This window comes from Mustela nivalis, assembly GCF_964662115.1.
Source record: "Mustela nivalis genome assembly, chromosome: 5".
Taxonomy (NCBI): Eukaryota; Metazoa; Chordata; class Mammalia; order Carnivora; family Mustelidae; genus Mustela; species Mustela nivalis.
The window spans coordinates 30,152,984-30,177,682 of NC_139024.1; the positions used below are offsets into that span (position 1 = coordinate 30,152,984).

A 24,699-nucleotide genomic window follows, 5' to 3' on the forward strand; every position below is an offset into this window, starting at 1 on the left:
CAGTTATTTATGGAACTTGTATTTTTGAGTTTTATTGGTGGCATTACTTTTTGGTCTTTACACTATACATTGCACATTTTTCCTAGCCACACATCTGTCTTCAAGAGACCATCTAATAAATATATACTTAAAATTCATCAGCATAATAGGTGTTTTATATGAGAGATATGATATATGAATAATTTGTGTCAATGTGGGTTTTTTTGTTTTTGTTTTGTTTAGACTTGTTTTTCTTTAAATTTGTTGTATTTATTTACCAGTGCTACGTCTAAAGACAGTAGTGTTCTCTCTAATTAAAGAATCTTTATCAGAACTATTCTTTAATTGATTTTTATTCTTTATGTTTATAGATGATTTTACCAGAAGGAATCCAAAGAGAGAATAACAAGATGTATGAAGAAGTAAAGATTCCCTATAGTGAACCAATGCCAGTTGGCTTTGAGGAAAAACCAGTTTATATCCAAGACTTAGATGAGGTGAGGTGATCATTTTATATATTTATTTATTGTAAAGATTTATTTATTTTTAGGGAGAGAAAGCAAGAGAGAGCATGCACATGAGTGGGGGAGGGTAGAGGGAAAGAACTAAAAGCAGACACCCTGCTGAATGTGGTGCCTGAGGTGGGGCTCAATTTCAGGACCCTGAGATCATGACCTCAGCCAAAATCAACAGTTGTACACTTAACCGATTGAGCCATCCAGGTGCCCCAAGATGATCATTTAAAAAGTTGATATTTTTGATGCTTGGTATGTTTTATGAATAGATTTTTAAGAAAAATTACACACACACACACGCACACATAATTTTTTTAAAGATTTTATTTATGTAATTAAAAGAGTGAGAGAGTGAGAGTGAGAGAGGATAAGCAGGCAGAGAGGTAGGCAGAGGAAGAGGGAGAAGCAGGCTCCTCACTGAGTAGGGAGACGCATGTGGGACTCTATCCCTGGACCCCGGGACATGCATGAGCTGGGTCGAAGGCTGATGCTTAACAGACTGAGCCACTCTGGTGCCCCTAGAAAAATTATTTTTTAAAAGTCAGTAGTTGGCTGATGTACGAGAGAGGATATATGCAGTTGTTTACTAAAGAGGTACAGGAGGGGAGTTTAAATTTTCTGGGTCTTTTTTTAAAGAATTTATTTATTTATTAGAGTGAGAGAGAGAGGAGTGGGAGCAGGGGAGGAGCAGAGGGAGATGGACAAGCTGACTCCATACTAAGCATGGGGCTGGACTAGGAGCTTGATCCCACAACCCTGAGATCATGACTGAGACAAAACCAAGAGTTGGACACTCAACGGACTAAGCCACTAGGGGTTTCAGGGGAGTCTAAGTTTTAAAAACTTATTCCTTCACACATTGAACTTATCTTTGTGTATATATTTCTATAATTTCATGTTTGTTTTGGTTCTTTCAACTAATATTTGGTTTAACCTACATAGGCTGGCTTAAACCATTTAAAAGGATTCCTTTGTTGATGTACCAGATGGTCAGCATATAAAACAACAGAATACGATTTGAAGAGGGGATCAAATTCTAAATTGTTTTATTTTTCTCAACTTTTAAATTTTGAATAATTTCAAACCTATGGAAAATTTGCATGAATAGTATTATCCATATATCCTTTGTCTCCTCCGTGTGTCATTTGTTAAAATTTTGCCATATTTGCTTTATCTCAAAATAAAATATTTCTTAGTTACTTTTACATTTATTTAAATTGACTGTTCGGCTTGTGATTTATTATTTTCCTGTTTTTTTGGAGTTTTAGTAAATTAGTTTTAGGAAGGGATTATTTATAATTTTGACTAATGTTTAAATTGTGAGGATTTGAGAAAGTTTAATTTATAAAGCTGTGTAGAAAAATAATCTTTCCCTTCGATAAACTTACCAAGCAGTGCCAATCCTGAATATACTGAAGACTCTGTATACTCAACAGTACTGTGGTAAACTTGTACAGTCCCTTGAAAGAGTATACAGAAACATAACTTACATTGAATTTTGCACTCTGATGGTTTTAGAGAACATCAGTATATTGAGGAGAGTGCTAGTTTGATTTGAGTATTTAAAGTTACTTGGATGACTTCTAGTAATAGGGCATTTACAATTAACTAAATTGTAATGCAGACTAATGATTAACTTTGAAATCAGGTTTTCTTGGGATCTGATTTATTGGATTCTTTGTAAATTAAAATAAAAACTGTTCAGATGATTGTTTCATATGTATTTGGAAACATCTTAATTAGGGTATATATTTGTCAGAATTTACTTTTGCATATTATTTGCTTAGTCAATTCCTTGAAATGTAATTGAGGTCAAATTGAAGTTCTTGGTGATCTACATTTAAGGAAGTCAGAATTCATGATTTTGGAGTGTGCAGGGGTTGAGAAGAATTAGGAAAAGAATTGCTATATTGAAACAAACTTCTTAAGTCTATAATCAGAGCAAATATGGAGTATGTAGGAAGGCACATCATCTTATCCCTTTTTATAAGAAGACAGTTACCCCCCTCATAGATTTTATTTTTATCAATTCCTAAATACTCACCTATACCAAATGCATCTATATATACATAAAATATGCCCTTTATTTGAAGAAATATGGTAAAGATGTAAGATAGCTGTAGCATATTTAGGTAGACAGTGAGAGTAATAATGCAGAGTATTTCATAAAGACAGTGTAGATAATGAGTAAGAACCTCTGGTCAGTATCTCATCAGCCTTAGACTTCACACAGTTTCAATCAAATGTACATCATTGAATGGTTGTCAAACAATTTCAGTCAAATCAGTTGATTATAAAGACTTAAAATATATAATCCAGCACATTATTTTGGCACTTGTCGGCCACCAAGGTTGTTTATTTTCTGTGTACTACAGGATCTAGTCATCTGGATATTAAACTCACAGAAAAGTCGAAGAAATACATAAGCATGTACTAAATTGAAAAAAAAAAATTCTTGGAGTGTACACATTACTTAACATTAGCCTTTTCTTCATGATCCCAGGGTTGCATCTGTGTCTTCCTCTCCATCTGCCCCTCCCCTCTGCTCATTGTTTCTCTCTCCCTCTCTATGCCTCTCTCTCTCAAATAATCAATAAATAAATCTTAAAAAAAAAAATTAGGTTAACCTTTCTGTCACTAAAATGAAGTTCCTCTATGTATATTATATATATACATATATATATAATATATCATAAGTAATCATTTAGAAATATCAATAATGGAGGTAAGCAAAAAGAGCAGCATAAAGCAGTATAAAGAGTAACCGCAGCCAACCAAAATGAACTCCATTTTACACATATATGTGCATGGGTATTTTGTTTTATAAAATGATATTATATCATACATATTATTTTTTGTGTATTTATATAAATATCTACATACATCTTTCCATGTCAACAAACATATCTGTAGCATCATTTCTAACCATCACATACTGTATTCCATTTTATACCTCTATTACTTATAAACCAATTTCTTATTATTTCAGTTTTGTTTTTTATAATAAGTTTATATATTAGACTAAAGTTGTAATTTTATTTTAGTCAGTTTCATCCTATGCATCAGAATTACCTGTGGATCTTTTTCAAAATCCAAGTGCCTTCTCCCCTATTAAATTATAATGTCTTGGGATGGGCCCAGATACTTATATTTTAAAGATGATTTTTGGAGCACTCTAATTGATTCTGAAATACAGCAAGGGCTAAAAATCTATAAGAGTAAATAATTTTATACATAATTCTTTTTAATTTAATAATTTAATTTAATAAATAACTTTATTCATATTAACTTAGATTATGGAAGTAAGAGTTTTCCTTAAATGGGTTAATGCCATCTATAACCTTAATGTCTGTTTGCCATGTAACCTAATATTTTTATGAGTACCATGGAGTAGGATGTGGACATCAGTGGGAATCGTGATACGGACCATCATAGTTTAACTTTTCATCTGTTGAAGGTATCAATGTTGCTTATAGTTTTTTGCTCTTACAAATTGTATAATTCTTCTTAGGCCACCATAACCACAATCTTGGTGGTTAAACAGCAGACATTTATTTTTCCACAGTTCTGGTGGCTAGAAATCCCAGATCAAGGTGCTGACAGATTTACTTTCTGGTGAGGACTCTCTTCCTGGCTTAGACACAAGCACTTTCTCACTGTGCCCCACACCCTCCCATGGCCTCACATGGGCTTTTCTTTGTGTGGTATCTCTTCTCTTCTTGTAAGAACAGGAGCTCTATTGGATTAGGACCTCACTCACATGACCTTATTTAACCTTGTTACTTCTCTAAAATCTCTGTTTCCAAACACTGTCACATTGGGAGTTAGGTCTTTAATTTATGAACTTTGGGGGAACTTAATTTTATCCATAATATGGATAAAGCTGCACTACCTGTTGGTCTACAGGGTTTTGTGTGAATATAAGTTTTCGTTTCTTTGGAGTAAATGCCTGAGCTTGCAATTATTGGGTCATATTGTAGCTGCATGTTTAGTTTTTTAAAAAACTGCCACACTGTTTTCTAGAGTAACATTTTATATTCCCACCAGCAATCCAGTATAACTCAATTTCTCCACATACTTGCCAGCATTTGATTATCACTATTTTTTTTCTTTTTACTTAGCCATTTTAATTTATATTTTTATATTTTATTTATATTTTTATTTTAACCTTTCTAACTGAATGTAGAGATTTCCCATTGTGTTATTAATTTGCACTTTCATAAGCAATAATAATATTGGGGAATAATGCATTCAAGTGCAATGAGTCATTGTAAGTACATAATTAAACCATTTGATGTCCTGTCACTTTAGATAATGATCCCACCAGATGTCATTAACATGAATAGTAATTTAAACCTTGGGAAAAAATATAGGTGTTAACAGAATGTTTGTTTAGTGGATGCTTTTGTTGGCTTAGATCTATTTTATACAACATAGGATCTTTATGGATTACAAAAAGTACTCCAGATGATATCTTTCTCTTTTCACTGAGTGCATAATTGCATGCCATTTCTAATGGTCCTATGGAACCATAGATAAAATCCTATTCCGACTGAATGTCACCTCAGAGTTAAAGGTTGACAGTAGAGCTGCTGGAGTAGTTCAGGACAGAAATGCTAAGTACCTAAATTAAGAAAGTGGCAGCCTATATGAAAAATGGGTTAAAAAAGAATAATTTAGGTACGAGTGTATATCATTTCTGATAACTGCTTAAATGGGAGGGGATGAAGCAGAGAGAAGACTCTAGAATGATATCTCAGTTTTTCTTTGAATCTAGAACGATGTCTAGGTCATCTTGAGTGAACAATAGTGTCATTTACCAAGGTGAGGAACAGAAGAAAAAGGAAAGGTTTGTACCTGTTCAGTCCAGGAGGCAGAAAACCACTTCGGTTAAGAACAGAGCCTCCGATTCCAGACTGGCCTACTTTGACTTAGATCCTCCGCTTTCTAGCTGTGAGACTTGGGGCAGGTTACTGTCCTCTGTGGGATCCAGTGTTTCATTTGTAAAGTCGGAATAATAGTACCTTCCTCATAGTTTAATTGTGAGGATTAAATTTATTAATATATATATATATATATATATATATATATATATAAAACTTTGAATACTATTAAGGATTTATACATTTTAGCTAAAATGTTAGCTTGAAATGAAAAATGTAATGATGAAAACACTGTGATGTCAAGAGTGAAGATAAAACAAAAAGACTTATTGTTACTTCGGAAATAATATTTAGTTAAATAAATTACTCCTGTATTTATTCATGCTATTTGGCTATTCTTTCATTCCAAACACATGTGGGAGTAGTATTGGATACTATCCTACAAGATCAGGAAGAACTAAACTTATAGTCACTCTATTAAGACATCTAGAGTACTTTCTAATTATTTGATAGAAACTAAAAAAAAGTCATTATGATTACTGACATATGTGGTTATTCAAGAGAGACATTTTGAAAAAAGTGAGATAGAGTAAATATAAAAAGTACTACTTTTCCTGTTTTACTTTGTTTTCTAAACCTGATGTGGGGATCCTAAAGCCAAAGAGTTTATTGACACAGTTGGATTTGATCAAAATTATAAAGACAAGAAAAATAAAGAAGCATTCAGGAAAAACACTTCACAGTGTGGATCTTTTTCATGAGACCAATTTGAATGGGTGAAATGTTGCTACAACCTGGACATGCCCCCAAATAAAAGGCCTTTTCTGAAGTGTCCCACAAGGCTGGTTATTACACTGTCAAGCATATCATCGGTTTCATCAGAACCATGGCCTTGCATCACTCAATGCCTTTTTAAGAGGTGGTAACAGGAAATAATAACAAAATATAAAGTTGAAAGTTGCATAGTGAGTTCACGATATTGTTTACACTGATAGGGATCTTAGTAAAGATTTCACAAATTTCATGGAGATTGAAATGGTGTAGCACAAATTAAATTTCCAACCATTTTATCAAATTCTGTTTCCCTTGATAAATGCTTTGCTTCACCTGGAGATTGGAGCCATGAGAATCTTGATTCTTATAGACTTGTTTGCTATATTTGATGCTAATCCCATCAAAACAAACATGTAGACTACTTCTACATCCTTATAATTCCTACAATTATTTTTATTCTTTTTGCTTTAACAGTCTTTTTAAGACATTATGATATCTAGGGGCACCTGGATGGAGCAGTCGGTTAAGCATGGAATGGTTTCAGCCCAGGTTGTGATCTGAGGGCTTGAGATCAAGCCCCATGTTGGGCTCTGTGCTCAGCTCGGAGGCAGCTTGACAGTTTCTCCCTCTCTCCCTCTGTCCCTCCTGCTCATGTGTACTCTTTCTCTCTATCTCAAGTAAATCTTTAAAAAAAACTTAAGATACCTAATAAAGACGAACAAAATTTCTATACTTGTGTACCTATCAGGTTACCCCTTTATGCCTTGTGTAGATCCAGATTTTTATTTGGTATTTGTTTCTTAGAGTGCAGGTTTGTTGATCAATTCTTCCAGCTTGGTATGTCTGGAAAAGGCCTTCATTTTGTCTTTGTTCTTAACAGATATTTCATTTGATATAGAATTCCAGGCTGACAGTTTTGTTTGTTTGTTTTTGCCAGTCCCTATAGATGTAGCTGTATTTTATTGCTTTCATTGTTTCTACTAATAATGAGCATGCTTTTATTATGCTATTATTCTTAATCTTCCTTTCTGGGTAATATGCTTTTTTTCTGGTTGATTTTTAAGATTTCTCCTTGTCATTGGTTTTAGGCAATTTGATTATGATGTGACTTTATATTAGCTTTCTGTCATTGTACAAGAAATTACCAAAAATTTAGTTACTTAGAACATCCATTTATTATCTCCAAATTCTGGAAGTCTGATTTGGGTGGGCTTAACTGGGATCTTCTGTTTACTATTTCGTAACAGCAAAACTATTGCTTTAGCCAGGCAGATCTCTTATCTGGAAGTTCTGGGGAAGGATTCGCTTAACAAGCGCATTCAGGTTGTTGGCCAAATCCACGTCCTTAGAGTTGTGGAGCTGAGGTTCCTGATTCTTTGCTGTCTACTGTTCTTAGCTCCTCAACACTACCCACATTCTTTGGCATATGGCCCACTCCATCTTCATAGCCAACAAAGCAGTGTCAAATTTCCTGTGTGCTCTAAATCTCTCACCTCTTCTGATGTTGAAGAAAACTCTGACTTTAAAAGATTCATGGGATTAGGTTAGAGTCACCCAGATAATCTTCCTTTCTGAAAGATCAGCTGTTGCATGTAGCATAACAGAATCACAGAAGTAACATCCGTCATATTCATAGTTCTGAGGTTTATGCAGGAAGTTAAGTACACTGTGGAGTGTGGCAGGGATTGAAGAGGAAGTCTTGAGAGCCAGCTTAGAAATCTGCCTACCACTGCCTTGATGCAGTTTTCTTCAGGGATTTTGTGCGTGCTATTGGTTAAGTATCTTGGATCTGTGGGTTTCTGGTTTTCATCAAATGTGGGAAGTTTCCAGCCATTATTTTTCAAGTTTTCTATGCCTTCCTCCCTCTCAGGAAGTCTTATCAAAGATATATTAGGGTTCCAGAAGTTGTCACACAGCTTACTGATGTTCTATTAACTTTTATTTTGTTTTTTGATATTTTTCTCTCCTCATGCTTCATTTTGGGTGGTTTCTGTTGTCTTGTCTTAAAATTCGCTGATCTTTTTTCTTTGGTGTCTAAGATACTGTTCATACCATTCAGTGTATTGTTCATCTAGCACTGAAGTTTTGTCTCTAAAAGTGTAATTTTTTTTTAGTTTGATATCTTCTATGTCTCCACTTGCATAGTCATTTCTGTAGGTTGGGGTCAGCAAACTTTTTCTGTAAAGGGGGAGATAGAAATTATTTTAGGCTTAGTGGACCACATAAGGTCTCTGTTCAACAGTCATTATTCTCTTCTTGTTTCTTAAATTACTCATTCAAAATGTAATGACCATTTGTGGTTTATAGGCCATAAAAACCAAACCAAACCAAATAAAAAAAAAAAAAAAAGAAGAAGAAGAAAAAAGAAAAGGAAAGAAAGCCAGGGGCACCTGGGTGGCTCAGTGGGTTAAAGCCTCTGCCTTTGGCTCAGGTCATGATCCCAGGGTCCTGGGATCAAGCCCTGCATCTGCATTGGCTTTCTGCTCAGCGGGGAGCCTGCTTCCTCCTCTTCTCTCTCTCTCTGTCTGCCTGTCTGCCTACTTGTGATCTATGTCTGTCAAATAAATAAATAATTAAAAAAAAATCTTTGAAAAGAAAGAAAACCAAACCAAAACAAAACAAAAAACCAAAAACAAAAAGAAGTACCCAGATGTCTGGCTAGATTTGGCCCATAAGCCATAATTTGCTGACCTTTGCTCTAGTTATTTGAAGAGCCCATCATTTGTGTTATTTCTTGATTTGTTTTAGTTGCTCAGATCAGTTTATATTCTTATTGTAATTTTTTTTTCTGCTTTTTACCATGCACAGTCATTTTTTTGTGAAAACCAGACATTGCGATTTTATCTTGTTGGGTGCCAGATATTTTTTGTATTCTTATAAACATCCTTAAGTTTTTTCCTGAAATATAGTTAAGTTTGAGTCAATTTGACCCTTTCAGGTCTTGCTTTAAAAATTTCTTAGGTGGGTCAACGCAGCACTTAAAGGCTAGTTTGGCCTCACTATTTAGACACAGCCCTTCTGAGTAAAGTACTCTACATAATTACCAGTAAAATAAGAGGTTTTTCACTGTGGTTGGTAAAGAAACAGATCTGTTCCAGACCCTATCGGGTGAAGTTTGAGTTTACTTCTTCTAATCCATTTAAGTGGCTCTTTCGCCTACCTTGGGTGCTTTTCTCATATGCTTATGCTAGTCAGCAGTCACCAGAGACTTAAAGGAAGCTCTTTCGAATTCCAATCTCTGGAGCTGTCAACTCTCTCCTTCTGATTATTATTTATTTTTAACAACAAAAATATCTCCCCCAAATGGAGAAACTCTGCTCTAAAGGGAATGAAGTAGAACCTGAAGCTGATGCAGTTGAGAATTATTATTCCATCAAAACTGATGGAATCGGTCCCTGTGTTTTAACAGAATCTTCAGTGATTATTTATGGATTTTATTTTTCTTTTTGAACCAAAAGCAGCAGATAACTGAAAATTGGGAGTTTTACCAAGTTAAAAGAAGGTGTGTTTTCCCCCTTCTTTCTGAGGGAGGCCAATGGTTTATTGCATTCCCAAATAAGTTGTTATTAAAGAAAGGAAATAATCCTATTTTCAGAATTACAAATGATCCGAAAAATGAGATCTGTACTGTGAAGTAAGATCTTAAGTAAAATGAGAAAAGAAAAAGAAGATTCCACCCCAGCTGTTCCCATTCTTTACCTACATTTTCACTGGGCAGCCCTCCTGCCCCATCCTTCCTAAAAAAATATTTGGCAATATTTTAAGGCACTTTGGGTTGTCACACTAGGAGGATGCTTCTGTCATTTGATAAGTAGAAGCCAAGGTGCTGCTAAACATTCCACAGTGCACATGACAGCCTCTCAGAACAAAGAATTACCAAAATATCAATAATGCTAAGATTGAGAAACCACAATAGCACAGAGCCATCTAAGAATTTTATACCCTCCAGAGTTAGATACCTGCAAACTTGGTCCTTTTTTTTTTTCTCTTCTAAGCATTGAATGGAATCTAAAAATACTACAAAATAAGGTGGTTAAAACTTTTGATCTCTAATCACTCCCTTCCCAAGCTGCTTTGATATTGTTGTCATGTATTTTAGTCTCTCTTGTTTTAATTTTTCTCAGGTATTACTTTTACTGTTACTATTGTTTACTGTCAATAATTGCTCACTTTTTTTTTTTATAAGATTTTATTTATTTATTTGACAGAGAGATCACAAGTATGCAGAGAGGCAGGCAGAGAGACAGAGAGAGAGGGAAGCAGGCTCTCCGCTGAGCAGAGAGCCCAATGCGGGGCTCGATCCCAGAACCCTGGGATCATGACCTGAGCCGAAGGCAGAGGCTTTAACCCACTGAGCCACTCAGGCGCCCCGCTCACTATTTTTTAATTCCATCAGTGCATTCATGTTCTGTGACTTTTCCTTGCCTGAATTTTCTTTAGTGAGAATCTGATACTGACAAAAAATCTCTTAATTTCTTTAATCTAAAATGCCTTTAATTTACCTTGTTCTTGAAAGATATTATTGCTGGTAATAGAATTCTGAGTTCATGCTTATTTTCTCTTACCACACTAAAGATATTACTCTTTTAAAACATTAAAGATGTCCTTATAACATCATCTGCTTTTCTTTTTTCTTTTCTTTTTTTTTTTTTTTTTTTTTAGAGATTTTATTTATTTATTTATTTGTCTGAGAGAGAGAGAGAGAGAGAGAGAGAGAGAGAGAGCGCACGCACAGGCAGGCAGAGTGGCAGCAGAGGCAGAGGGAGAAGCAGGCTCCCTGCTGAGCAAGGAGCCCGATATGGGACTCGATCCCAGGACGCTGGGATCATTACCTGAGCTGAAGGCAGCTGCTTAACCAACTGAGCCACCCAGGCGTCCCTGCTTTTCATTTTTAATTGAGTTTTTTTGTTTGTCTCTTTGTTTGTTTGTGAGGTAAGCTTTCTCTCTGGCTGCTTATAAGAGCTTCCTTTGCCCTTGGGATTTCCAGTTTTATCACGTCTCCAAAATAAATCTTTTTTGGTAACTTCTTCTTCATTTTCTTATTCTATGATTTGTTTAATGTCATCAACCAAAAGAAGTAAGGAAGGAAAAACGATTTTATATTTTTCATGTACCTATAACTTGACATTGTTAAAAATGAAAGAAAAAATAGTAGTGTTTCCCGTGTCTTCCTTGAGCTTGCATCATAGCTGGGGACATTAAAAAAAAAAAAAAAGTCCCCTGTGCTGAGCATTTACAAATAATGTACTGTAGAATGCACTAAGTACAAAATCAGTAGTGCAGATTTAATCAATCATATAGAAGGCAGAGGGATTAGAGCAGGCTGTGGCTGCTAATGACAATTTCTTGGAGAGCATGAGGCTTGAGTTGTTTCTTGACTGCGATGTTCAGGGGGAGTTGATCTTTATCTGAACAGTGACAATGAATTTAACAATATCTTTTTGTAATAGAGCTGGGTGTGGAATGTACAGAGAAAAGAACATTTTTTAGTTTTTGTGATGAAAACTTTGTGTAGACCTGGTATAAAATAGTAGAGATTATGTTATGTCCACACTACTATTTCTATAGAAACTTTAAAATGGTGTTACTGTTTTAAAAACTTGGTCACTGACAGAACACTATTTTATGATTAGAGTATTATGTGAAGTATTATTCTGGAAAGCTCTAAGGAAAACCCTAAAAATTTCTCAGCTTACTCTCAAAAGTAATTAGGGATTTTGAAGTATTCTGTCTGTGTGAAAAGGTTGCTTTTGATGGACTATATAATGTTTTGGAGGTCAGTAGGGGTTCAATGTGTAAAAATGTGATGTATTAACTTTCTTAGAAAGTTGTAAATAAGATATTTTTATTTATTTGTGATTCCCAGTGGTTATTTAAATTGTGATTAAAATGTAATGTTTACTTGTGAAAGTGCTCTGTAGTTCAAATATATGAAATGGCTAGGACTCATTTGAAGGGAAATTCTATCTATAGTTTTCCTTATAAAGAAGAATTAATTTTGTCTGTATACTGTGAACTTCATTGAGATTATAGTATCATAAAGTCTACTGGGAACACTTGCAAATTGCTAACTAGGAAAAGGGCATCAGCTGTTTGAAAAAAAAACCTGCTAAACTAAAGAGAGTTATAACTAACACCTGCTTTTCTAGCTAGTCATAATCTAACAAAAGGACTTTCTTTACAACATATACTTTGTTGATTTTATGACAAGAAACTAGAAGAGAGATTAAAAGCCTAAAACATATTGTGCTGTCCCAGAATGATAACTTTAGAAGTCAAATGAATTCAGAAATCTGAAAAGTAGATGAATTTAACTTGTAATGTGAGAATTTCAAATTGCTTTAGAAATAGACTCAGTCCATATCTTCCAATATATCTATGTATTGTGGTTACACAGACCTATTATAATAAACAAATATTTGATAGGATTGTATTGCTATGTATAGATTTTCATTATTTTTCTCTAGAAATATGCATGGATTGATTATCATTTATCAATAATCATTTCTTGAGCTCCTGATGGATGCAAGGCATTGTAGTAGGAGGTACGATGGGTGTAAAGCAGTTTAAAATTATGATCCTGCCTTTAGATGAAATTTATCCAGTTAAGCAAATAGAACTGAGGTTAAATTCCACTGTTGGCACATTTTGTGTTGTGGATCAGAGTACATAGCACCTCTGAATTTCAGTTATCTCATCAGACTATTTATTTTGAAGATTATATGAGTCAACACACAGAAAAGGTGTAGCTGTGTCTGTGATACATTTTAGGTGATTAGTAAATTCCCAGACTGAGAAATAATTATATAAACTGTTCTTACATGATAGCTGAGTTTTGCTGTTTAATTGGAAAGAGTACACATTGAGTCTATTAAGAGATATTGGTAGGTGAAATTATTTTGTATAAATAACTTCAGAATTCCTCAAAAATGAATGTTGAGGGGCACCTGGGTGGCTCGGTGGGTTGGAGCCTCTGTCTTTGGCTCGGGTCATGATCCCGGGGTCCTGGGATCGAGCCCCGCATCGGGCTCTCTGCTTGGCAGGGACCCTGCTTCCTCCTCTCTCTCTGCCTGCCTCTCTGCCTACTTGTGATCTGTCTGTCAAATAAATGGATAAGATCTTAAAAAAAAAAAAAGGTTGAAGTAGTATAGAAGACAGTTTTAAATTAATAAAGATAAAGTGACTTATGTTTCTTTAGTTAATACTCTACATTTTATTAGGTACCTTATATTGCATTTTCTAACTTAATTCCCCCTTGTAAGCTCTGTAAGCAACTTTAGAGAGGACAAGTTTAAATTTCATCCAATGATACAAATATCAATGACTAAACATAGGCCACCTTGCTTTTTACACTTTTATTTATTTATTTATTTATTTTACTTTATTTTCAGCGTGACAGTATTCATTGTTTTTGCACCACACTCAGTGCTCTATGCAATCCGTGTCCTCTCCAATACCCACCACCTGGATCCCCCAGCCTCCCACCGCCCCCTCAGATTGTTTTTCAGAGTCCATAGTCTCTCATGGTTCACCTCCCCTTCCAGTTTCCCTCAACTCCCTTCTCCTCTTCATCTCCCCTTGTCCTCCATGCTATTTGTTATGCTCCACAAATAAGTGAAACCATATGATAATTGACTTTCTCTGCTTGACTTATTTCACTCAGCATAATCTCTTCCAGTCCCATCCATGTTGCTACAAAAGTTAGGTATTCATCCTTTCTGATGGAGGCGTAATACTCCACAGTGTATGTGGATCACATCTTCCTTATCCATTCGTTCGTTGGAGGGCATGTTGGTTCTTTCCATAGTTTGGCGACCATGGCCATTGCTGCTATAAACATTGGGGTACAAATGGCCCTTCTTTTCACTACATTGTATCTTTGGGGTAAATACCCAGTATACACTCTTCTTTTTAAAAAAGATTTATTTATTTTACAGAGAAAGAGTGCATGTGTGCAATTGTATAGGGAAGGGTAGAGAAAGAGTGGAAGGGAAGGCTGACTCCCTGCTGAGCGGGGAGCCCGATGCAGGGCTCCATCTTAGGACCCTGAGATCATGACCTGAGAGAAATCAAGAGTCAGACCCTTAGCCAGCTGAGCCACCCAGGTGCCCTCCTTTTACATTCTTAATAAGCTGTTACATTGTTGATCAGTTTCAGAGTTAATATGAAAATTATAATTATATAAGTTGAGATAATTTAAATATATCAAGGGAAATCATTGTATAAAGGAAATCTCTATGTATTCTTAAGTAATCTGCCTAATAATCACGTTTTATTACATAAGTGTTATGATTTCTTCCTTGTTTTGCTTATCCTTTCAAATCTCTGCATACTGCTCAAGAGGTTCAAGCAAAACATTTTCCTGTTAGAGACTCCCTTACTAAATATATGCCTTCAACTTGATACATGTTTCAAACAAAAGTTTTTCTGAGCCAGAGGTACTTTTTTTTTCCATAGGTTTTCTCCTTAGGTTGTGTTAAATTATTAAAGAACAGATGACTAAGAAAACCTAGTCACTGTGTTGGGAGGTAGGTAGGGAAAGTTAGGATAACATTTTTTAATCTTGCTTGTGCTTGATAATCCTTGGGGTGCTATTAAGAAATGTACGCATTACCATGCCCACTCTAGACAATTGAATGAAAAACTCAAGGGTTAAATTCTGGAAATGTCATTTTTAAAAGCATGCACACTACACTCCCTCTCAGGAGTATGAGGAGCCTCTTCTCCAGGCACTGGCCTCCTCGGCATACCTTCATTGGAGCTCCTCTCCAGCAGTCTTCAACCAGATCCTTTCCCTACTCTTTTGAGTGGTGTGTTTAATGTATCTGGAACTCTTCTATGTGAGTCTCAGATCTCATGTGGGAAAACAAGTAGTAAATTTCAGTTTAAGGGAGTAATTTATAAACCCGCTTTATTGCTTGTTTCCCCAATAAATAAATAATTCTCAGATCTTCCATTTTGTAGAAATGACTTAATGATATTACGTTGTGTATTTAAAATGTTAGAAATTTTAAAAGGTACCAATTTAAATATGTATTTTAAAATTTCTGATCTTCAGGAAGTCAATACAATGTATGTTCTTAAGCATTGAAATACACACACACACTTGTGTATTAAAGTGACCACTCTAAATAACTCATTAACACTTTTGTTATATGATATATACTTTTACTGTTATTATTATTTATAGTAAATGAATTATTGACTTGAAACCAAACTAAGTTATTTTCCAGTATTGTGGGATTAAATGCAAGTGGAAATAATCTCTTACCAGTCAGAACAATTCATCTGAGGATTCTATTAATGACAAAATTTTCTTGTTTAAGACAATCCAAGTTTAAAGTACACTCTTGCTTTATTTAATTAATTTTGGAAAGTTTAAAGTAATATATAGTGGAAAAAAATTTAAATTAATAAATCGCCCATAATTTGATACCTATAACATTTTGAGAGCTTAACTGTGTAAGTGCCAAAATATTTATCCTTCCTCAAGATTTCAAGTAATCTAGTGGAAGTAACTTAAAGGTTAAACTCAGAGCTGAAGCCAGTTATTACCATAAATATCAGCCAAGAATCTGAAAATGACATTTTATTTGTAGAATTCAACAAAATTTGACAGAGACTGTTGTGCTTCTGTTTTATTACCCTGATTAGAGGTGCAGCTGATGGTTGGAAGGCAGGTCTTACAGTTTGGACCAGAGTGACTGTAGTACCAAATAAATAATGGTAACTTATATTTTTAAGCTATACTGCTTACACTGATATCCTGGAGGGATATTTAGGTACATGTCAGTATGAGTTCATCTCCCTTGTGAAAATAGTGTATTAACTAAATAGAAAATACCAGATTCTTAACCTTCAACTTCACTTCTGCTTTTTATGCCTCTGAAGTTTGTGTACTTAATTATGATACTGGTTTTGTGAAATTAGCCCTGACTTATTATGGTAATGAGTTCTAATGACAAGGAAACCAAATCTACCCAAATCAAACCCATAACTGAGTTCTCTTTTCTGTCCTCGTGTGCACTGGAATTGTGACTATTGGCTCAGCATTTCAGTGTTACTTCAGAGAGATAACTGACATGATAAATTGTTAGATTGATGTGTGCTGAGAAGACACCCAAATATGCCATTTCAGGAGTTTATCAGTGGAGCTTATGGGCAGCCAGGGTTTTGGGAATTTTAAAATTCCCTCTTGAGAACTTTTTCTTTGGTTCTCCTTAGCATTCAAGCCTTCACTCATCTTAGGAACAAGGAAGCTAACTTCCCCTTCCAAGAAGAGGTGAGTGCACCTCTCTGACTCCCACTGTACCTTAAGTTCTCATTCAGTGTAGTATTCCCATTGTTTGTTATTTTGTCCTTGTTATTTTTTTTTTCTCTTCAAGGACATTGATCGCTTCTTATTTATCATTTTGTCATCGTATAGTGGAGTATATTTAGACAACTCATCTATTTAGTTGGGTTTATTTTTTATTGTTTTTATTATGCTTCTTAGACGGAGTATTTTCAGTATGAACGAATTTTCAGGAGTTGATACTAAGAGCATATTAAGTATTTCCAGTTACTATTTTAGTGATATAAATGCATTCAGTTAAATAACATGGAAGGATTATGAATTAGCATTATAATTTCTGATGGCTTTTTGTCATATGTAATAACTTACCTGATTTTCACAAAATCTTATAATCTCAGTTCTTTCAAAGATTTAATAGTAGATTACTCTCCTGAGGCCTTTTGTTGTTAAGATTTAATTTCCTCTACCCAGATTGTCTGGTTCAAAATGAATTATTATGAAATATTAAGATGGACGACTCTTCAATAAAGAGAAACTGGCCATAGACTGTCATTCTTTTCTCTTTATAATTAGCAGAATTCAGTAATTCTTCAGTGTGCTTTTAGGTGGAAGTACAAGTTGGAAATTTGGTGTTTGGTAAAGATGTTGGACTCTTTTTATGAGATAATGAAAAAGGGTGACTCAGTTAATTTGTATTAACATAAAAACATTACATATTTCTATCTATAAAGAAACAAATTATGTTATTTTTAATGCATTAACACAGTACAGAGCACATCTTCCTTTTTTTGTTTATTGTTAAGATAAACTGCACTTAAATAAAAGAATTTTTGGTGGGGCTGAGTATAAAATCTGTTCACTACCAAAAAAAGAAGTATCTAAAATATAATATTAACATTTATAAAACAGAAAGTGAAAGTTCTTTTATAATCCCAACTCCTGTGGAGCAGTTTGATATATATCTTCCTGTAATTTTTTTTATATATTAACAAATATTTAATTATGTTAATATTCTGTGGTATGCTTTTTTTTTCTTTTCTTTTGGATACAGTTTCCTATAAGCACAAATATCTTCTTTATTCAGTTTGACTACTGTAATTCATGAAGAATATAACATGAGTTAATTATCCCAATCCGTTATTTGTGGACATTCAACTTATATCTATTTTTTCTTGTAAATGTCGTTTTAGCAAATGTCTTTGTGCTTATTTCCTGGCATTTTTGTTCAGTTAGTTTAAGTTGGATAAATTTTTTGAAGTGGGATTTTTAGGTTAAATATATGCAAATTTATTAACATTAACCATTTATAAGTAATGTATATAATGCATTTGAAGATATAAACATTATCAAGAATAATCATTTTTTTGAAAATTGTAAACACTTGGTTTAATAAAAATTCTCTTTGCCTTTATTCAGTTATTAGTATGGTTAGTATGTTCATTGAGTTTGCATTTTTATTTTTATTAAATTAGGTTACTTTGTTAAAAATTAGCATAAGAAATAAAAGTGTAAAGTAATGAAATCAGGAAGCCTTATAAGCTTTTAACTGGGGTTTTTAAATTTGGATTTTGGTATTAGATTTGCTCTGCTTGCTGCCTACTGGCCATTTATCTTTGGGCAGATTCTTCGAACCTGCTTTGCCCAGTGTCCCCATCTTTAAAATAAGGAGGGCATTTATAGTGATGAGCACTGTATTTAAGTGATAAGTCACTAAATTCTACACCTGAAACTAATATTTCACTGTATGTTAAAAAACTGAAAATTAAGTAAAAACTTGAAGAAATGTAAAAAATAAAATAAAATAAGGTCTTTTTATAAAGACCTATGTCATGATGTTTCTTTGGGTATTAAATGAAATAATCGCCTTATAGTATTTAAAAGTTTCATATGTATTATGTGCTCAATAGAAATGCTAACTATTACTATTATTAAATGGATTAGTGAACAATTATCAAGTTAAATAATAAAGAATATATTATCTTATGTATTTGTAATCCAAGATCATTGAAGATAACATTTTAATATTTGTGTTATATCATGTTAGTTTACTGATCTTGACACAGATCATCTAGTTTGGGATTGGCATATCCAGTGAAATAGTATGTGAAGTCTTCTCTCTTTTTTTTTTTTTAATTTATTTTTTAAAGTTAGAGTATGGAGGTGTGTAGTAGTTTAGTTGGGGACCTAGTAACAGGTTCCTTGTAGTCCAGATTTACCTGGTGCACCATGAGTTGTTGAGGACAGAGAAAAAGTCCTCACAGCTTGAGACTTTGTGGCTAGTGTTCAATATACATTGCATGAATGGGAGAATGCAGTTTAGATGATGGCAGGAATATAGTTTAACTTTTGCATTTAATAACATATCTGATTCTGTGATGAAACCATAGAGTCTTGTGTGAGGCCATAGGTCTAATGTATCAGATATTGGAGGTAAGAAGAATCTGCCATTCTTCTATTCCTGAACGTTTCAGAGATACCCTTGAGTAGCTAGGTGTATTCAGATGAAAAATAGAATGTCAGGGAGGAGAGTGAGTGGAGGAATACATGATTTAAGATAATTTGAAGGGTCTTCAGAAGAGTAATTCAATTTATCTTTTTGTCTCTGGAGGGTAAAATAGGAATAATGAGAAGAACTTTTTTTTTTTTTTTTTTAAGATTTTATTTACTTATTTGACAGAGAGAGATCACAAGTAGGCAGAGAGGCAGGCAGAGAGAGAGAGAGGAGGAAGCAGGCTCCCTGCTGAGCAGAGAGCCCGATGCGGGACTCGATCCCAGGACCCTGAGATCATGACCTGAGCCGAAGGCAGCGGCTTAACCCACTGAGCCACCCAGGCGCCTTGAGAAGAACTTTTTAATATGAAATGTTTTTGAAATACTTCACTCACTTAGGATTCTCTATTTAATTAGATACTTCTTCATTTTTTAAAGAAGTCACTTGTATCTCTTTTTGTGTCTCTTTTGCATAGGTATTATCATGTTTCAAAAACTAGAAGCCTATAAATAGTGCGAAGTCTCCTATTCTATCTCTGTTCTTCATCTGCCCAGATCCCTACTTCCTTCTTTAATAACCACTATGTTTAGAATTTATGTATTCATCTTGAATCTTTAAAAACAACTAAATAAAGATTCATATTCTCTTCCTCCCACCCCCACCAAATTTGAACAAAAAATAGCATATTAAATGCTGTTCTGCACCTTACTTTTTTCACATAACAAGATATTTCCAGAATAGGAAATGTTCTTGTTCTGCAGAGAGGTTTTTTTTTTTTTCTTCTCAGAGTTTTTTTCTGGCCTCCTAGAATTCTATTGTATTGATGTGCCATAATTTATTCACTTTAGTACTCTCTTGATGACATTTGGTACCACAGGTAATTTTGTGATGAGTAATCTTACAAGTGCACCAGTTTCTATGTGTGCAAATATGCTTTTTTTTAAAAAAAAGTGAAATTTCTAACCCCAAGATTATATACATTTGTTAGAGAAAGATTGCTGTGTTCCCAAAATGAAATGTCATATTTTGAAAGAATGTGTTTGTGTTTGTTGGAAAGTGTTTATCTATAACATTGAGTTTCAAACTATTACTTCTTTTTTTTTTTTTTTTTAGTTTTTTAAAATTTTATTTATTTGACAGAAAGAGAGATCACAAGTAGGCAGAGAGGCAGGCAGAGAGAGAGGAGAAGCAGGCTCCCTTCTGAGCAAAGAGCCCAATGGTGGACTCAATCTCAGGACCCTGAGATCATGACCTGAGCCGAATGCAGAGGTTTAACCTACTGAGCCGCCCAGGTGCCCCTATTATTTCATATATTGATTCAGTCACCCAAACACAAAAATTTTATGTAACAGTATTTGCCCTTATATATGATATGCTGCACTATGTTTTTTCTTTTCTATTCTTTCAAAATGCTGATTACCATCCACTAAATTGATTTCATAACCCACTAGTGGAAGGTAACCTCTTGTTATACACTGACCAGAGTTTAATTGACCAACTTCGTTATATGTGGTAGGAGTCTCTAGTTGCAGTCTCCTAAGAACTCCCTACAATTTTTTTGCAGCTAAAATAAAGAAATAAACAGTTTTTACTGATTTTTAGAAACTCTCTCAGAAATGATATTTTGTTATCTTTGGACTCAGATGTTATAATATTTTAAAATAATAGCATGTATAGCATATGTTGCTGTATCTACATAAAAGATATAAATATGTAAAAATACAGGTAGAAGTATTTATCTTGGATTGGGTATAAATCAGCCAAGCAGTTTCTTGAGGATAAATTATTTCTTGAGGATAAACAGTAAAGATATTATGTTAAATATTCCTGACCATAATTTTTATGTTCTATGACATGCTAAGTATTTGATTATTTTTAGGGTTTCTAATGCTATCTTAGTGCCAAGAAGGTTTTAAAAATGTAAAAGTATGTTTCAAAACACTGCCTTTTTTCCCCCAAGAACAAATTTAACAGGGACTAATGTCCAAGGTAACATCTACTTTTGCTGGAAGCTGCAGTGTATGAATGTAGAAAAAAAATAGTTTGGCTAGGTTATATGATATCTGATAGAAAACATGTATCACACTTAAATAATGTTAGCAGAATAATATATACCTAGCTCCTGTTCTGGAGTTAGTCATTGTGCTTAACATAGAGTGTCATAAGTATTGCTTGATTTATGAAAATTCATCAGTGATGCAGCTCGCAGATGAGAATTAGTTTAATTAGAATGACTCGGCTGAAGCAAGTACAGGAAAGAATAATAATTGAATATTTTCTTTGTGCCAAGTACTATGGTAGGTATTAGGAGGATGAAGATGAAAAACATAATTCCCAACCCTTCGTACACTCATTTTTTTTTTAAGATTTTTTTTTCTTTCAGAGAGAGAGAGAACACAAGCAGGAGGGGCTGAGGGAGAGAGAGAATCTTAAGCAGACTTTGTGCTGACCTTGGAGCCCAACACGGGGCTTGATCTCAAGACCCTGAGATCATGACCTGAGTTAGACACTAAACCTACTGTGCCACCCAGGCACCCTAGTAGTCTCATATTCTAAAGGGAAATAACTCCTTATATTTATCATTTAGCACTTAAGAGACTATAAGTAATTTTTGTTTGATCAGGTGAAGTTTTGTCAACCTTTAATAAAGGTGAGTAGTAAGGCTTCAGTCGGGACCAGTTTAGTATATTAGTATGTGGTGCATGCTTAGACCTAACTGCTGTACTGTTGTTGACTGGGTTGGAATATAGAAATAAGTATTACGTGTATATGTGTATGATATATATATATATATAAAAGAAATAAGTATTAGTGATTTAGTCATTGTTGGAAAAGAAGATTAATTCTAGTCTTTAAGGCATGGAACAAATGATTACTCATTTTTTTTGTTTGTTTGTTTCTTTGCTTACTAAGGATGACCTTATTAAGAATGAGAGGTCAGATAAAACTAATTTTCTTTCTGTTCCTGGAAGCATCCTCGATAATAGCTCTTCTGAGTTCCAAGACCCTCAGATTATGGCAAGGCCTTTGAGACCATCTTAGGATTTTGTATGCTGTCCTAAGAGTCTTTCCTATGATTCATTCTGTTATGTTATGACAATATATCTGTCAGGTATTTTATAATATTTTAAATATTATATAAGTTAGCTGGGTGCTTCTAGAGCTGCACTGTTTTATATAGTAGCCACTAACTACATATGCTGTTGAACAGTCTTGAAGGAGGTAGGGGTGGAAGGAGAGGCAAAATAGGTGAAAGGGATTAAGAGGTACATACTTCCAGTTATATAAAATAAGTAAGTCACAGGGGTGAAAAGTACAACATAGGGAACACAGTAAGAGTATAATAATTTGTACAGTGACAGATGGTGACTACACATATCATGGTCAGGCATGTTGTTATGTATAGAATTATCAAATCAGTATGTTGTACACCTGAAACTACTAATATGATATGTCAACTATATTTCATTTAAAAAAATTTAAAACAAATAAAAGAAATATGGCTGGTCTGGATTGAGATATGCTTTAAATGTAAAATATACTTATTGCTCAGATTTGTTATGAAAAAAGAATAATTTTTATTATGTATTGAAAAGATATTTTAAATATATTGGGTCAAATAAAATTTTTATGAAATTGATTTCAATTTTTAAAAACTTTTTGAATGTTTCTTCTAGAAAGTTAAAATTTACATGTATGATTTACATTTTCTTTTTAATTTTTTTAAATTTTATTATTTATTTAACAAGCAGAGATCACAAGCAGGCAGAGAGGCAGGCAGAGAGAGAGGAAGAAGCAGGCTCCCTGCTGAGCAGAGAGCCTGATGCGGGACTGGATCCCAGGACCCCTGGATCATGACCTGAGTTGAAGGCAGAGGCTTTAACCCACTGAGCCACCCAGGCACCCTTAAATTTTTATTATTGAAGGATAATGTGACATTTTATTTTAGGTCTGCTACTAATGTGTAACCTTGGGAAAGTCAGTGTAACTCTCTGATAATGAGTTGTTGTTTTTTTAAAAGATTTTATTTATTTGAAAGAGAGAACAGATAAATGGGAAAGAGAGGTAGAGGGGAGGGAGAAGCAGGCTGAGCAGGGAGCCTGACATGGGGTTTGATCCAGTAACTCTGGGATCATGGCCTAATCCGAAGGCAGATGCTTAACCAGCTGAGCCAGCCAGGCATCCCCTGAAAATTAGTTTCTTTAAAAAAAAAAAAAATCCTTGACTTTCCATTGACCTCCAAAGTCAGATGCAATTGCCTGTTTGAAATTTCAATTTGGACATATAATAAGTTCTTAAAATGTAGTGTTTTTTTCTTTTCCTCTCTTAGTCTGTCTTTTTAATCTTCCTTATATAGCATCAGTAGAACTGCCATCTATCTACTTAAGGGGAAAAGGTCGTCTTTGATTTATGTCTCTTTTTTTTTTAATCCACTCTCACATTTAATTTGTTATCAAATCCTATTAGCTGTACCTCAAAAATGTAGTCTGTATCCTCCTACCTCACTTTCCATTCCAGCATCACCCTCCACCTGTACTACTGGCATAGTTGTCTACAATTTCCCAATCTGTTCTTCACATAGTAGCCAAGTAGGCCTTTAAAAAATACATTTGTCATTCCTTACTTGAAATCATGCAGAGACCTTCTCTTGTATCCAAGCTCTTTACCAAGACCTACGGTTTCTCCATGACTCCTATCTCCCTTTCCTGTTAATATCCTCTTCCTCTGTATTACACTGTTCCTTGAAAGGGAAGTATATGTGAAATGACCTCTAAAGGCCATGGGAGCCCTAAGACTGAAGATAAAGGCTGACAAGTCCAGCTTGACAAGAAATGGCTTATTAAGGGGACTTAGAGGTACAAGTGTATCTTGGGCAGCTGCAAGAGGAGTAGATCTCTACAATCCCATTTCCCTTAACACTTGCTTTTATAGCCCTAGAGACTGGGAGTCCATACTGGGGGGACAATCCAAGAGGAGAATGTTTAAGAATAAGTGTGTGTCATAGTCAGATCTCTGGGGGCATGTCCAGAGGTTATGTCCCAAGGGCATACTTAACGTTGCGTGGTTAACTAAAAGAAAAAGATGTTGGAGGGATAGGAGGCTGTGCTCTAGAAGTTTTAGGTGCTGGAACCCTCATAGTGACAGATTTGTCCAAAATGGCATTAGTTTGGTTCACATTTATACCATGTATTAAAAATTAATTCATATCAGTGTTTGAAATAATCTGAATGTGTATTTTCTCTCTAATATCTTTATTATAAGTTGTGTAACTACCTTTTGACCATTTAAACAAAAAATATATATAATAAGTAAATAAATGCAGCACAATAAATATTTGCCAAGTGAGCAGATGATAATCCCAGCCATGAATGGGTGAGATTTTCTTTAATATGTCCTATTAAGAAGGTGAGATTTTCTTTAATATGTCCTATTTAGAAGGCCAATCTGCATGGTTAGAATACCCCATAATAAAGTTTTCAATACCATGTGAAAGCTCTTCTAGGAGAGGAAAGATACAGCTGTAGTCTGATGAAAGGTTTTTAAATATCTTACAATGAAAAATATATAATGTGCCTTAAATATTTTATACACTGAAATTTTATGTACAAGAGGCTTAACAAGAAAATGAGGCATCACTGACTATGGCTGAAAGAAGTTTTGAGTGGTGTAAGAGACCTGATATTGTATTAGTAAAATTCCAAAGAATTTATTATCAACACTAAAAACATCATAAAGTGTACATAAAGTGATAAACCTTTACAG

General features: G+C 34.3%; 1 protein-coding gene across 1 annotated transcript in view; it reads left to right on the forward strand.

The window, feature by feature from the left end:
• The window catches only part of ASCC3 (activating signal cointegrator 1 complex subunit 3), a 338,051-nt gene that overhangs the window by 64,645 nt on the left and 248,707 nt on the right, over positions 1–24,699 (forward strand). Inside the window, exon 8 of the mRNA XM_082731866.1 lies at positions 351–476. Within this exon, the coding sequence (XP_082587992.1) occupies positions 351–476 (126 nt within the window). The remainder of the gene's footprint in view (positions 1–350; positions 477–24,699) is intronic.